Below are 14,876 nucleotides of genomic sequence, written 5' to 3'. Positions count from 1 at the left end.
ATGCTAAACAAATCACGATTGATTTAGGTGTAGAAGTTTATATGAATGCATGTCTGAGGAGAACTTACTGTCTTTAGAAAAGTTTAGATGGTATTTTTTCTTTTCATCTTGCATCTAGTTCATATGTGCAGCGCTTCTTTGTTTACAGCGGAAACGCTTTAAGCGCCACCTGCTGGCAGAGAGTGAATCTGCGTCTCATTCAGCTCTGTTGTTTCTGTTTCATGCAGATATTTTTATTTATAGTTTCACAAAACTGAAGTCAAACCATTCTGTTTTTGTTTCAAATTTCGAAATTATACAATCTAATTTAGTTTAAAAACTGCTCATGTTGCATGTATGCAGCATCTTTGTTTGGATCAAGATTAGAATGCAGTGGTTGCCTCTAATTTTAAATGGAAAGAGCACAGACAAAGCCTTAGTTTGTTTATATGAAGAGATTTATTTTATTTGTGTTATTTAATTTGGGGCTTGTTTTAAAATTTCAATGTAGTGTTGTTATTTACATTTCCATTATATTTAAATTTTGTCATTTAGCAGACGCTTTTGTCCAAAGCGATTTACAAATGAGGACAATAGGAGCAATCAAAACCAACAAAAGAGCAGTAATATGCAAGTGCTATATTAGTATATTATTATAGTGTTATATTTCAATTTCACAAAGAAATGTGCAGCATTTTGTCCAAGCAATAATAAAAGAACACATTTAATTTATAATTTGCCTTAAATCTCATTTTATAAAAACAAAATTATAATAATCGTGAATCGAATCGTGAAATCAAAACCGTGAATCGATTCGAATCGTGAGTTGAGTGAATCGTTACATCCCTATTTATTTATATGAATTATTAATTATTATAATTATTATTTAGGTTTAAGATTATTTTATTTCAAGCAACCAAACCGTTGTTTTCTGGTTTTAGTTTTAATTAACAATAATAAACCTGGCAGAGACTGACCTGCTGTGACACTGCTGAAAGTGTGACACCTTGAGGTCGGACGGCCGCTGCTGTCGTTCCAGGGGATGTAGTAGCTGACACTTGGTCCCGTGTTTGTAATGCCACCTGCGTCTGATGCTGCGCCTGTACCTGTGCAGGCTGTGACGGTGACTGGAGCTGCGTCTGCGCAGGTATCTGTACCTGGACCGGCTGAGTGTGAACCTGCGATTGAGTCTGGGGCACAGAGGTCAGTAACACCTGCTTCATCGGGCCATTTGGAGTCTGAACCAGCCTTTGGACTCCAGTGCCCAGTTTGACCTGTCCCTGCCCAGGAGATGTCGCGTTTAATACCGTTCCCCCAGAAACAACCGCCATCCCTGGCCTAAGCGGGGTCCCTGTCAGGACTCTAGTGAGGGTGACTTTCCCTGGAGAGCCTGTGGCTCCTGTGACACCCTGTAGCACTTGAGTCTGACCCTGAGGGCCTTTGAAAATTACAATTTTTGGGACCGACTGTCCTGTTGCCTGTTGCATAACAGCGATTTGCTGAGTCTGCAGCTGCTGGGTGGTGACTTGAGCCCCTGACACAGGTACTCCAAGAGGGGAGCTCAGCAGGACCGTTGCCGCCCCACTGCTATTACTGGCCACCGAGAGAGAAGGCTGAATGGAAATTGAAGCCGGGGCAACAGAAACCTCATGGGACATCTGGGTGGGCTGCTGTGTTTGAAGGGTCTGCAGTGGGAGGGAGGCAGGAGCTGCAACAGGTGTTGAGATTAGAGCTGGATCTGTGACATCACTGAGCACAGAGACACCAGGATCTGGTGTAGGGTCCATAGGTGGGTCCACTTGGCCCAGTGCCAACTTCAGCGCCTCCTCAACTGGGTCTGAGGAGCCCTGGGAGAACGCATCATCCGGTAGAGAATCCAAATTGAACAGTGGTGTGTCATCAAAGAGGTCCATAATGGGGTCTGCCATCTTGTCAAAGAGTTTGTGAAAAAACGAAAAGAATGTGTGATATCCAGTGTCCGTACAAAAACATCCAACAAGTCCGAAGAGATTTTGCAATTATGCTGTTGAAGGAAAAAAAAAAAGAGAGAGAAAAACTGTAACCACCTTCATCAAGTATTTTTTCCCATATGTTAATGAAGTAATAACATAATTAAGGAGAGTTACTGGGTTTCATGTATGCAGCCAAAATTAATCAAGTAATTGGCCTTAAATAAATTAATTTTAAAAATCAATGGGCATTGTTTAGGATTTATAGATTTATTTTAGACATTGTTTAGATTTAGATTTATTATACATATCTTAAATACAACATAATATAATGCATATTATAAATGAAATCACAATTATACACACTCATTAGATAAGTATCTGTATATATCTATGTCAGTATATCAATACTGTTATGCAAAACATATAAATAATATACTGAGAATAAAATCTACAAGCACCTTCATAAAGTTAAAGATACCCACACATCACTATCAAATTCACAACTATCAGAGCTAATATGTAATCTCCAGTCTCCTGTTTGCCAGGTAAACTTACCTGAAATGAATTATCAGGGAGTGGGGAACAGGAAAAGAGGGAGTCCACCGGTTCACCCTTCTTCACTCTCGTCTATCCTCTCCTACTCTCTGGAGTTACTTTTTTGCTTGCGTTTAACTTTTTGTCTGGTTGGAGTGAGCTCTAGAAGATCCATCAATACATATGTGTAATGATTCCTTGGAAAAGACAAAAAATTTTTTTTATTTACATTAATTAAAACATTAATACTATATAGTTGCTGCATCTTACGAAATGGCAGTGTCATCACTTCACATGGCATCATGTCTGACTGACTTGTACAGTATGTCACTTAGCGAGTATCCTAACATTGTTTTTAAAAGTCAAAGAGCGCAAATTTGTATTACCTCTAATGTCATATTCTTTTTAGTCCATCGGAAATCATATAATTTATGTTAACCGAAATCAACACCGCCTTCCTTGCCTTGCCATCAATGTGGAACAACAATCCTAAATCAGACACCCGACAAACCCATCAATGTTCACAAGGGCGATTCCTATTGCTATAAATGCTAAATATGTGCTCGATCATTTTGTTTTTCTCTGACGGCCGATTTAAGCTGTATCAAAGATCCTCCATCATTCACAATACGTCTCTCGTTCGGACTCTCTTTCAATCTCTCTCATCAACAAACCGGACCAAACCAAAGGCAACGTGCTACAAAAACCATAGCCCGACTACGAACAGACATGGACAAGGCCGCAAAGCTGTTTCGACTTGGCCAGGGCGTATTTTCTACTAAAATATGCCCTAATAGCGCTGCCATCCACTGCCCCAACTTTCCCCGCAATAATTTCGGGGTGCTAAATTTACCTTTGCATCGACACACATGGCTTTCTCCGTCTCACAACACTGTACGATTACAGGAAACGGCCAGCGTAGAGCAGGAACTAACTTCTTGCCAGCGCTAGGTCGAACGCGCAGCCCCCGATCTCATGTGCTGTCCGCTGATTGGTCCATCCTCAGAGGGACTGTCAAAAGGCACACATTCCATTGGTGGAAGAAGTTGTCTATCATTCCGGTGTGCGGAATTACAGGGCGGGAGACATTAATGGGTATCGGTCGTACGGGTAGTTTGGTTGTGGCTGCACTAAATGCGGCCTACTTGTTATCGCCGCGATTCAAGATGCTCGCTTGTTAGAATTTAAACGGCAATGGATTCATTTCTTTATTATGACTATTTAAGGGAAAATAAAATATTATAATTTTACGTTAAGGAAATCATTTCCGTAGCTTTACGCAATTTTTGCAAATGTATCCAAATGTCCCAATAAAGCTTATGATGCTAAATGAAACATATACTCGCATTTTATAGTATAATATATAATTTATTTGTCATAGATGGATACAAAGGTATTCGTGATTCGAATTTGTTGCTGTTTTATAAGAGAGGTCTTGCTATGTAAAACATATTGAAAATAAAAAATATAATTTAAATGCCACCACAAAAATATGTGTAGGCTATGATGTTAAAACACTTTAAATAATATTTACATTATTATTAATTTTTGGGTATAGTAATTTATTAATTTAGCATGATTAAAACACAAGCAACAGGCTTTGTGGATGGTGTTAAAAACACGTTCAATAATATTCTAACTATTCATTATAGTGATTAAAACAAACATTTACATAATGTGTGTGTGTGTGTTAATATATATTGTATTTTTATAAATACATTATTACTTAATTTTTAAACATTATATATATATATATATATATATATACACACACACACACACACACACATTTTTTATTGTGCACTGGATACTGAATTATATGTGTTAGGACAAATGAATGATAAATAGCTTACATCCTCATAAATTATTTTACATGATTATTTTTTAAACATCACAAACAGCAGTCTTTGATGTAATTTTTACCCTACTTTCTTAGAGTAGCATGCTGTGGTCTTTCATACAAAAAAAAAGTGCTCACAGGTTAGAAAAATAAATGAATACTGTGTTAACATCCGTAATTCTTTCTTTTCTTTCTGTTTCCTTTTCCTCTCTCTCTTTATCTGTTTCCTGCTCTTTTTTTCCTGGTTCCGTATGTGTGAATAAGTGTGTCTTTAAACCAATGCAGTGTAACTTATTGACTGTGACAGCCCACCCTGCATGGTCCATAGGAGTCCAGTGTACACTTGCACGTCTGCCTGCCAAAAACTCCATCTGCCTTTGCTCGACTGGTGCCACTGTAGTTCATATCCGTTATCCATTATGCCTATGCTGCTATCTGTGATGATTCCTGGTCAACCTTGCCAGCTCTGATGCTGAGAGCTATATTTACAAACAGCTGTTGTTAGAGGTAAAACACCTCATTCAGAGAAGTAACACAGGTTGAGGACAAGTCGTAGGCTATTTCATTTCACACAGAACAAGAAGGAATTTTGATTTTTAGTCAAGGGTTTCCATTTAATGAGATTTCTTTTTACAAAGCTTTATAATATACACACACAGCTCCGTAAGCAGGCAAACATATGATAAACAGAAACCTCACATCAAATCGTTAAGCTATATTTTAATTAAAATGAAATTTAGAAATGGAATTTTGTTTAAAAAAAAAAAAAAAAGAAAGAAAAAAAAGAAAACCCTGAAATACATAATTTCAAATATATTATTAGGACAGTCTCATTGTATTTCCCTAATGCCATTTTTTTTTTCAGTTTAACTATACACATTACAAAAAAGAGTGACTTTTTAGTGATTTTCAAATCACATTTTTTTTTTTTCAAACCTGGTTCTCAATAATATTTAATTATAATACTTAATTGTATTTTTAAATAACAAAATATATATTTAATTATAACATTTAACATCTCATTTTCTGCATTTTCTCTGCTCTGCTGTTAAAAAAAGAGAGGAAGAACAAATATGATGTTTTCTGTGGATTCCATTTTCGTAAAATAAACCCCCAGAGAGCATGTCACCCTCTCTCCCCTCATCTCCCAGCTGTTCACATGGTCATCTTTATAAAGGGAAGACCAGGAAGCCTGAAAAAGTAGAGTACTTCCAGCCTCCCATTAGGTTTCCCTTTTCTAGCTTGAGGTAAGCCTTGTCCCCTCTTTCCATGATCACAAGCCCAGCATTTGTGGCTGCTTCACGTGTCACATCCTGGTCTCCAGCAAAGGCTGAGATCATCGGCCACCCATTCAACATCAAACTCACCTGGGAATAGGAAAATACGTTTTCACAGCAATGCCATAGAAGAGCCATTTTTGGTTCCCCAAAGAACCATAGTGAACAGTTCTTAAAATCAACAGTTCATAAAATCAACCATTTTTTCAAAGTGTGAAGAACATTTTAAAACTCTAAAGATCCCTTTTCCACTATAAAGAACCTTTTGTGCAATTGAAAGGTTTCATGGATGTTACAGGTCTACCAATAAAGAACCTTTATTTTTAAGAGTGCAAGAAAAAATATGTAGTATGTACCTGTATGGTTTGCCTGTTGTATGCCTTTACCACATGGAAGTTGAAGCTGTACACCCCTCGTCTCGGAGCAAGGAAGATACTGCTCTCTTGGTCAAAATGACCACCGACGTTCACCAAGATCTGACAAAAACTGACTGATTAAACAGAGCAAAACTACATGCAAGTATTTTAATGTGGAAAGATTGCTTACCTGGTCAAAATAGATGATCATGGTGCGATTGCTCATGTCTGTGGGCTCATGGTTGGTTTGCCGTGTGGCGGAGAAGGCCACACGGCCGGTACCTGAACGCACGGACATCCCCAGCGCGTTACCTGCTGGTTCTGAAGAGGGTGTGGAGTCACAGACCACCAGGCATTTACCTTCCAGCACTATGGGCTCCGTGTCATTTTGCCCCATGACCACTAGAGGGCCAATTAGCAGAAGTGGAGCTAGTATCAGCATTGGCATCCCAGAGCTGGGCAGCATTGTCTTATTATTATAGCTTATGATATCTCGGATGAAATTAGGTGCAAATGTTCCCCGCAATTTGATCAAGTAGGTCGTCTTCTGGAAACCGAGGAGAAATAAGTGAAGGATCCACAAATCCGTGATGTTATGAGCTATTGTAAAAGTTATAGATCTTTAAATCCTTGACTCTGTCTTTCACCCTCACTTACTCTTATATTCTCTCTCTCTCTAGCTATTTTGTCGTCATCCTCCCGTCTGTCACAGTTTCCTGACGAAGATCTACGTCTGTGCTTGTTAAATTGCCTGTAGGGGACCAAAGGCAAGGACACTTAGAGGTTTCTCATCATCCCGAAAAAAAAATCCATCATCATAGCCAACCTGTGAGAAGACAAACAGAGAGGGAGAGGATAAAAGGAGCTCTGCAAGCCAACAGGTATGCTTGTGTGGGGGAGGAGGAAGAGGAGCAGTGAAGGATGAAGATCATGAGGTAACACTTTGGATCCCGTTCAGCTGAGGGGAGCAGCATCCAGGAGAGAGTGAGAACAAGAGACAGAAAAAAGAACAACTCCACTGAGAGACCATCTGTCTTTAACACGCTCTCACTTCCCTCCTGACGTTCCACAACATGCAGGACCTCTCTCCTGTGCTTGTGCTTATTGGCTGAACCTCCTCTCTCTCCTCAGTGCCTTGGCACGCTAAAACGGCAACAATATGCAAAGTCCTGAAACCCAAGAATGTACATCTCGGAATTTGAACTAAAATATGTCTATATCAGGTCTAAATTGGCACAGATCACCACATTCATTTACTATTCAAGTCATGTTTATAGTCTTTATGAAGCAATGACATTTACAAAGGTCAACTTTCTTTGCATCTGGTCTTGAGTGAAACCTCAATGTTTGTGCACTTTTAAATAAGAACTAATTCTGCTCAGTGCTGTCCTTGAATGCTATCCACTTTTTTCACAAATCAGTATCTTTATTTTCTTCACAAAACTTCACTCACACAAAATTTTAACACATTATTTATAATTTCTGGTTATTTTAAATCTTTTTATAGCACTAAAAAAAAAATCTAATCAGCATGCATTTTGCCTTGTTCCTTTATAAAAATATTTAAATATCCTTTATTATTTCTTAACTTGAGAAGCAAAATTGTGTACAATAAAAAGACTTTATTTTAAAATCTTTTTTAAATTTTTTTTTTAAATATCATGAATTTGTTTAATTTTTCTTACCTTATCGGCAAATTGGTTGTATTTATTAAAGCATAAATCTAATTTTAAAAAATAAAGTGAGGTTTTGGGTTTCACGTATGTTTAGATATTTTCCAGGAAAACAAGATAAAAAAAAACTAAAAATATTATTATTAATTATTTTTTATGGAATTTTTTTGTTTTTGGGTTTCACGTATGTTTAGATATTTTCCAGGAAAACAAGATAAAAAAAAACTAAAAATAAATTATTTTTTATGGAATTTTTTTGTGTACTAAATCTTTTAATAAAGTTTCTTTCCTAGGGAGTAACATAAGATTAAGTTCATAAGCTTTTGTAGTAAGAAAAAATAGCAAAATTACCTGATTTAGTGGGCTGTCCCTCGGTTTCCCAGGCGTAATGATGCAAAGTGTTAAAGCTTCTGTAGAGAAAAACTGAATCTGACAGCTTACAGATCTTCCTACTCATCCTGTCTCTCAAGATCCTCCCCTTCCCACCCACTCCGCCAGCTTCACCTCTCTCTCTCTTTCTCTCTCTCTCTCTCTCACTTTCTCTAATAATCCATGTAATCTTTCTTTGATGTAAACAGCATGGCCAAACTGGCATTTGTAGCTGTAAATGATAGCCAACAGTCAGCATACAGAAGAAAACAGGAACAATAACATGACCCAGTGTCCCACAAAACATGACTGATCCACATGGTACGCGAGCATCAAAGGGCACAAAGGATAATACAATCAAAGAAAATCTGGAAAAACAGAATAACTTTCAGATTTCACATATAAACAAAGTACTTCTTATTTTTTGAACATCTCAACAAATGAAACCAATAAATAAAACAAGAATAAACTTTGAATATATTGTCAAATTCCATCCATAAACCACTTATCCTCTGTCGCAGGGGATGCTGGAACCTATGAAAAAATATTTGCTGACATGAAAAAATATTAAATATTTTAAATGCATTTTAAATTGCACTTTTATGCATTTAATAGCCTTCAAAAATAAACTGGGCACTGGCAAAATATCATACTAAAGATAAATATTTGAGATTTATATTTTGCTAATTTTGAATATCCATCGATGGAGAAAGATGCATTGGATCTCAGTTCCCCTTACAATTACAGTGAAAACATTAAGATGAAAAACCTAGTGATAAAGGTTTGACACTGATTATAAAAGAAAATGAAAAGCTAAAATTTAAAAGCTCAAAAAATAATAATAATAAAAAGAAAGAAAAAACATTGACCATATACAGTTAATTGCAATATTTGTTGATTCTTGAAAAATAAATTCTACTTTTTCACCCAGAGCATTATATATCCCTCAAGAAACATATAACTCTTTATGAAATAAAAGTTTCAACAGCAGTGTCAGTTCCTGTTTTCTCCCAAATCCGAGCTGTAAATGTAGTCATATTTTCTTGAGGATGGTGACCCTGCTGTTCAGCTCTGGTTTGTAGAGGCCAAAGCCTAGGCAGACGGGCTGGGTGAATCTGGTGCTGAAACTGTGCAGAGGGAGCAGGCTGGATGACGATCCTACTTCTGAAAAGGTGATGGAGCCAGAATCATAGTCCAGAGTGACTGCCAAATGGTTGCCAGACATTTTTGCGGAGAGATGGGTTTTCTTTCGGTTATGCCAGGCAGCAAGTTTCCTGTCATGCTGCTGTGTCAGGCTCCAGGATATCTGAGTAAGATAACAGAAAATCATAATGCACAGGACATAATGAATTCAAATATAAAACAGACTAGGCCTCTGACATGATATGATTAGAATAATAAACAAATTAAATTTTTATATAATTTTATTTAAGATCAGCTTTCTGAGAAAAGTTCAGAGAAACGTTGTGTAAAAATAAATAAATAAAAAATAATGTTACTTTTGAATAATTAAATACTACTACTACTAATATTTATTATTAAATAGATTAAATATGACAATTATCATTTAATTCTGCTTTTTAAATACTTAATACAAAAATCATTAGATTAATCACATTTTTATTCTATTGACACACACACACACACACACACACACAAACACATCAACTTAATAGAAATGAAAATTTTTCTGATTATATTTTACACGTCTATATTCTGTTTTAGGGTCTTTATGCAGGAAAATATATGGGTGCATTTTTATTTTAAGAATTTGGTCGCAGAAGGGATCACCATATTTGGCATTAAAAAGTTTGTGCATTAGGTTAACGATGTACCTTGTTGCAGCCAAAGGCTGTGCCCTCTTTTGATTTTCTCCCAATGCTGTGGTAGGTCACTGCTATATCCCAGAAACCCTCCACCTCCAGCTCCCAGTAATGGGTTCCTGAAGAAAATATCTGACAGGAGACCACCTGAGACCAGTGGTCAAAGCGGTCAGGATGCTCAGGGACAGGCAAGCGGGTTTTGACCCTCATCACTGTCCGTAGGTCTTCAGAAATAATTAAGAGAGGATGGGCTGAGTTTTTGTCCAAGGTTAATGGGAAGGTTACTAAATAACAAAGAGAAACAGCCATTGGAAATGTAGCCACTAGATGTCACTATTAAACAAGGCAAATGATGCAATGCTGCTCAAAAACAGTATTCAGTAAAGTGTTACAAAGTATTGATTAGAATCACGCTTAGGTTAGCTGAGAATCAATAGTAAGAATAATATTACTTAAAAAATCTAAATGTTCCTAGGATCAGTGCCCATTGTGTAATGTATGAATGATAATACATACAGAGATCTCTCTTGAGTTCAATTAGGCAGCGCAGGGTCTCAGCTATGAATTCTCTATATTTATTTTCCACATTCTCTAAGACACGTTTCTTATCCATGCTGGGCTGAGGTGGTGTGAACAGAGGTGAGTTGAGATCTGCCATCATCCTGCAAGGCAGAGCAACTAATACAGTAAAACTTACATTCTTGTTCATATGCAAACTAACATACAACTGCACTCACAAATCACAAGTTATTTCTATGACACTCACTTAAACAATCACGGTTTATCTAAAGACTTACTGCGAATCCTCTGTCTGGAATGCCTGTGAAATGTTATCATTGCTATGAACCGTGGCAGAAGTTGAAGTCATTTTAATCTATTTTAAGCTAAGTGACTTTTGTAAAGATCCATGTTTTGTACAGTCAGAGAAATTATTCAATACCAAAGCCTTGTGGATGCATTAAAAAAGCTAATAAGGCCATTAACTAGTAACATATCCGTATATGTTTAATGTTGGTCATAAACTGTCTTACAATGCCCTTTATAGCATAATGTTGCAACAACTCTTATCAAATCAAATTTACACAAAACATGCTTTTACTCTATTACAGTAGACATTTTTATGTAAACATATTTGATGAGTTTAAAATGTAGAGTTTAAAATGTCTACTTTATTGCCTGTTTTATTGTCTATTTTAATAGAATGTATATATAGAACACATGCATTCTTTAAATAGAACATATTTATAAACATATAAAATACTAACTAATAAAATATCATAGTTTTGTTATCAGCATATGGTAAATGAGGCTTGATATGCATTTAATCAGGAAAATATTCAAGTATGTCCTCATACCCAGATTAGCAGGAAGGGATCACTCTCGTCCAGCAGGGAGCCGAGAAAGCGGTGGATGCTCTCAGTTTGGTTCAGATCTTCTCTCACCCTGCTGCAGTCTTCCTGCACCCTCTCCATGGCCTGCTGTCTCTCCTGTTCTGTGATGTTTATCACGGCTGACACTAGTCGGCCCACCTGAGCCTGCAGGGCTGAGCCCATCTGTAAAACCTGGGAGACATCACTCACAGCGGAGTCCTCCTGAAATACGCACACACACACACACACAGACACAGAATATGTAATGCATGCATGTTGCGTTCAGTTATCAAAACCTGTAGTCCTTATATTTCAGGTTAGGAATATTTAGTTTAAAATCCCAAAGAAGCTTAAACTTACTAGTATGCTGCGACAAGCATTCTGATGTTCTTGAAGCATCATTTCACCTTGCTTTACTTTCTCTTCTGCTTTCTCAAACAGGCTCTGTAATTTGACCTATAACACATTACAGAAGAGCCCTGGGTTTACAGAGTTTTTATGACGGTATAAAGTGCATGAATATTTAATGAGGCAATCATATTTCAGTTTATGATTGGTTGCTTGTTGGTAAAGGACTGTTTCTTCTTAGCACCATGAAAAGGAGCACCTTTTAACCCAGGGTTAGAAGTGGTGCCAGCTCCCTTTCAAAATTCAAAATGACAAGAGTGAGGGGCCATTCACACAGAAGTTTACACAGTTTTTGCATTCCACTGTGCAACTTTTCCATTAGTGTTCTAAACATGCACCCTACGGATGATGTTGCATTTTTCGAAACATTCTGTGTGAATGGCCTCTGAAACATTGCTTTACTCTGGGTTAAAAAGCATGATTTAAAAAAAGACAATAAACTGGTGTAAAGTTCAGTGTGAACAGTCCTGGACCATAATTAAATCCCACAACAGGACCTTTTCTTAAACAACAGTATAATAGATCTAATGACTTACTTTGTATTCCTCCTCCACTTTTCTCACCCCTTTGACCTGGTGTTGGGCATGTCGTCCTTCCAAAATGCAGTCTGGGCAGACAGTCTGGGCAGACATACTCCCTATCATCCATGCAGTAATACTGGAATATCTCCCAATGGGCAGGGCACCTGCGGTGGGATACGTCCATCAATGGCTCCACCAACAGGTGAGTGCTATAAGCAGGACGCAGCAGGTGTGGCTGCAGATGCTGCTCACACAGAGAGACCTCACATCGCAGGCAGGTCTTCACTGCAGCTTGGGCCTCATCACCCTTGTCTTCTGGACAGCAGTCACATACCACCACTCCCTGCTCCTCCAGGCATTGTGGGCATACAAATCTTCGCTTGCCACAGCTGGCACTCTGGCTCCAGGACTCTTGCGCACAGGCCAGGCAAAAGCTGTGGCCGCAGGGAAAGGGGTGAGCTCGACCAAACAGGTCACGACACATGGGGCATGTGTGCTCTTCTTCCATGGAGCCCATAGCAGCTGCAAATTTATTGTAAGCATGCAAACAATTCATTTTAGTGTAATATTTTAGTGTAGTATTTACCAAAACAGTGTTTGATTATCCCAACCAGCCCAACACAGCTACATTGATTCAACCAATAACAGGTTTGGGATGATACTACATATACACATTTTATATTTGATATTAAATCTTTTTGAATATTTTTATACAAATTTGTTGATGTCTGCTCCAAAAAAAATTATACAATTTGTAAGCATCCAAAAAAAAAAAGACATTTATCTGAGAGCTTCTAAATCATTTAGCCATTTACTACCGGTGCATAAAATATTACTGAAGATAGTGATTGGTCACTCATAGGAAGTCAAATGCTGCACGGATTAATACAGACCTATTTGGCACAAAACTAAGCCTTACTGTTAAGTTAATCTGTCTCCTAATCAACTATTTTTAGAAAGCTGTTCCATTACTGGATAAATGAGGTAATGTCCCATGCGTCTCTCTTAAAGTCATTAAGTTATTATATGAAAGGTGATGTGTTTATTTTTTCCAAGTTAATATGCTGAGACAACTATACAGCCTTTTGTAGGCCGTTTCTTCCAAAAAGTGTAAACACTGGATCTGTGGCACTATTAGAATTAGCAGTTTGTTGGAGTATCTGACCAGCCTACCACAGTTACGTTGCCATGAGTTTGGGATAAGACTATTTGTTTTATTAGCAATGGCAGACAAGAGGAGCATTTGGGAAACTGTTTGAAATCCATCAATATTTTTGCAATTCTGTTAGGCAACACTGATCGCACAGAAATGACCAACTTTAATTTATGACAAACTTGTTATAACTGGCCCTAAAGTTTTCCCTGCAAACAATAACTGACCCAGGCAACTGTGGAATCAAGAGATCAACTTTTCAGTGGCTTCTTGATCTTTGAATGTCATTCAGTTACATGGTTGGCATTATGGTGCATAACCTATATAAAACTACAAAGGCTTACCTTTTTTTGTCCTGCAGCCTTGTGTAAAAGATAGAGGAGGAGGATTTCATACAGAAGCACAACCCAAATGTACATGTAAATGTGTGTGTGTGTGTGTGTGTGTGTGTGTGTGTGTGTGTGGCAGCTGGCTTATCCTGCAATGTCTTCTTAGACTGACTGACCTGTCAACATTCTAAGCCACCACATGACCTGTTCTTTACAGAAGCAATATGAGGTGAGTGAGGAGAAGAAATGAAAGCAAATACATTTCATCTGGTATCTGTTTAAATAACACTGATTGTTATGTAGAATAAATCAAGATATAATAGAGTATTCTGATTTAAATTAGATGTTATGGTTACAAAACACAAGAAAACTGACATCCATGGTCTTTTTATTTTGTTACTCCAAGTTAAGTGTTCTTTTAATACAGACAGTTCAATTAGAAAAAACCAAAGGTGAAAAAATGCTTGTGACTCAAACTTCATTGTCTAAAACCCTTGCAAAGCAACCATGGGATGGCACTATGTGTACTGTTTGTTAGGAAGCTGATAAACCAGTTCATCAAGTGCAGAGACACATTTAGTACATGCACAAAAACAAACAGAAAATGCTTGAAGATTCATTATTTTTATTTGCATAAAATAGAGGAAACAGAAAAAAACTGCCCAGATAGCACACATAGGTCTGCAAGATGTCCGTTAAAGATTGCTTCATCTGGAAAGCATCTGCTGTGTACAAACATCTGATAGATGTCTTTAAAATGTCAGTTTTACATACATTCTAAATAATAAACATCTTAAAGACATTTTCTAAACGTCTATTTGACATCTGATAGGAAACGTTCTATAGACGTATTGCAGATGAGCAAACACTCTAAAAAATATTTCTTGCAGATGTAAATGCAGACGTCAAATAGACATCTCCGTGATGTACTTGTGCTATCAGGGTGAGAACTAAGAAACAGGACATTGGGAGTGAGAAAAAAGGAGAAACAGAAAGAAGATAGAATATATTGAAGCAAGCTTCAAGAACTTCAAACTGACAGTCTGTAAAAATGACTTATAAACTCAATCAGGTGTAGCTAATCACCTTCTCAATGGCACATAAAGCCATTTGACTTTCAACTGTGATCAGCTGTGGTCATTTTGATTAGCTCAGTATATGAAAAGAGCTTTCCTGGAGCATTTCAGTCCTTGGTAGTGCAACTGAAGCAAATAATCAACTATAGGTGATAAGGCACTGTCAAAAGATCTCCGGGATAAAGTTGTGGACAGGCACAAGTCAGGAGATGGATA

General features: G+C 37.4%; 2 protein-coding genes and 1 pseudogene across 9 annotated transcripts in view; all 3 read right to left on the bottom strand.

The window, feature by feature from the left end:
* Positions 1 to 3,419, bottom strand: part of LOC107706352 (chromodomain-helicase-DNA-binding protein 8-like) — a 31,440-nt gene extending 28,021 nt beyond the window's left edge. For 2 of the 3 annotated variants that reach the window (XM_016510032.1, XM_016510034.1), the window contains exons 1-3: positions 3,319 to 3,419; positions 2,487 to 2,662; positions 957 to 2,002 (exon numbers count right to left, since the gene is read on the bottom strand). In XM_016510032.1, the coding sequence (XP_016365518.1) occupies positions 957 to 1,907 (951 nt within the window). In that variant the 5' untranslated portion in view covers positions 1,908 to 2,002; positions 2,487 to 2,662; positions 3,319 to 3,419. The remainder of the gene's footprint in view (positions 1 to 956; positions 2,003 to 2,486; positions 2,663 to 3,318) is intronic. The other variant, XM_016510033.1, reaches the window with a different exon arrangement.
* A 1,904-nt stretch (positions 3,420 to 5,323) lies between these two features.
* LOC107706355 (cerebellin-1-like) lies at positions 5,324 to 8,149 on the bottom strand. 6 transcript variants are annotated; one of them, XM_016510036.1, is made up of 5 exons: positions 7,963 to 8,149; positions 6,596 to 7,107; positions 6,129 to 6,485; positions 5,939 to 6,058; positions 5,324 to 5,672 (listed from the first exon to the last, which is right to left on the bottom strand). In XM_016510036.1, the coding sequence occupies exons 3-5, from the start codon at positions 6,402 to 6,404 to the stop codon at positions 5,475 to 5,477; spliced, it is 594 nt and encodes a 197-aa protein (XP_016365522.1). In that variant the 5' UTR covers positions 6,405 to 6,485; positions 6,596 to 7,107; positions 7,963 to 8,149; the 3' UTR covers positions 5,324 to 5,474. The 6 variants fall into 6 exon arrangements, with proteins under 6 accessions (XP_016365522.1, XP_016365525.1, XP_016365527.1 ...); XM_016510039.1 differs by having other exon boundaries at positions 6,129 to 6,689; positions 6,765 to 7,107; XM_016510041.1 differs by lacking the exon at positions 7,963 to 8,149 and having other exon boundaries at positions 6,596 to 6,689; positions 6,765 to 6,886.
* Positions 8,150 to 8,979: 830 nt separating this feature from the next.
* LOC107706354 (E3 ubiquitin/ISG15 ligase TRIM25-like) lies at positions 8,980 to 13,681 on the bottom strand (annotated as a pseudogene).
* Between the last annotated feature and the right edge of the window lie 1,195 nt (positions 13,682 to 14,876).

The sequence above is a fragment of the Sinocyclocheilus rhinocerous genome, unplaced genomic scaffold (genome assembly GCF_001515625.1).
Source record: "Sinocyclocheilus rhinocerous isolate Xijiao unplaced genomic scaffold, SAMN03320098_v1.1 scaffold444, whole genome shotgun sequence".
NCBI lineage: Eukaryota > Metazoa > Chordata > Actinopteri > Cypriniformes > Cyprinidae > Sinocyclocheilus > Sinocyclocheilus rhinocerous.
Note: the sequence above shows the minus strand (reverse complement) of the source record. Positions and strands in the feature narration are given on the sequence as shown.

What these genes read in the sequence shown, in the direction of transcription:
- LOC107706355 (XM_016510035.1), bottom strand. Translation starts at nt 6,404, where the DNA reads ATGCTGCCCAGCTCTGGGATGCCAATGCTGATACTAGCTCCACTTCTG. An exon ending in TGATCATCTATTTTGACCAG is followed by an intron (nt 6,059 to 6,128) that starts GTAAGCAATCTT and finishes AGTTTTTGTCAG; the next exon opens with ATCTTGGTGAACGTCGGTGG. An exon ending in ACAACAGGCAAACCATACAG is followed by an intron (nt 5,673 to 5,938) that starts GTACATACTACA and finishes TCCTATTCCCAG; the next exon opens with GTGAGTTTGATGTTGAATGG.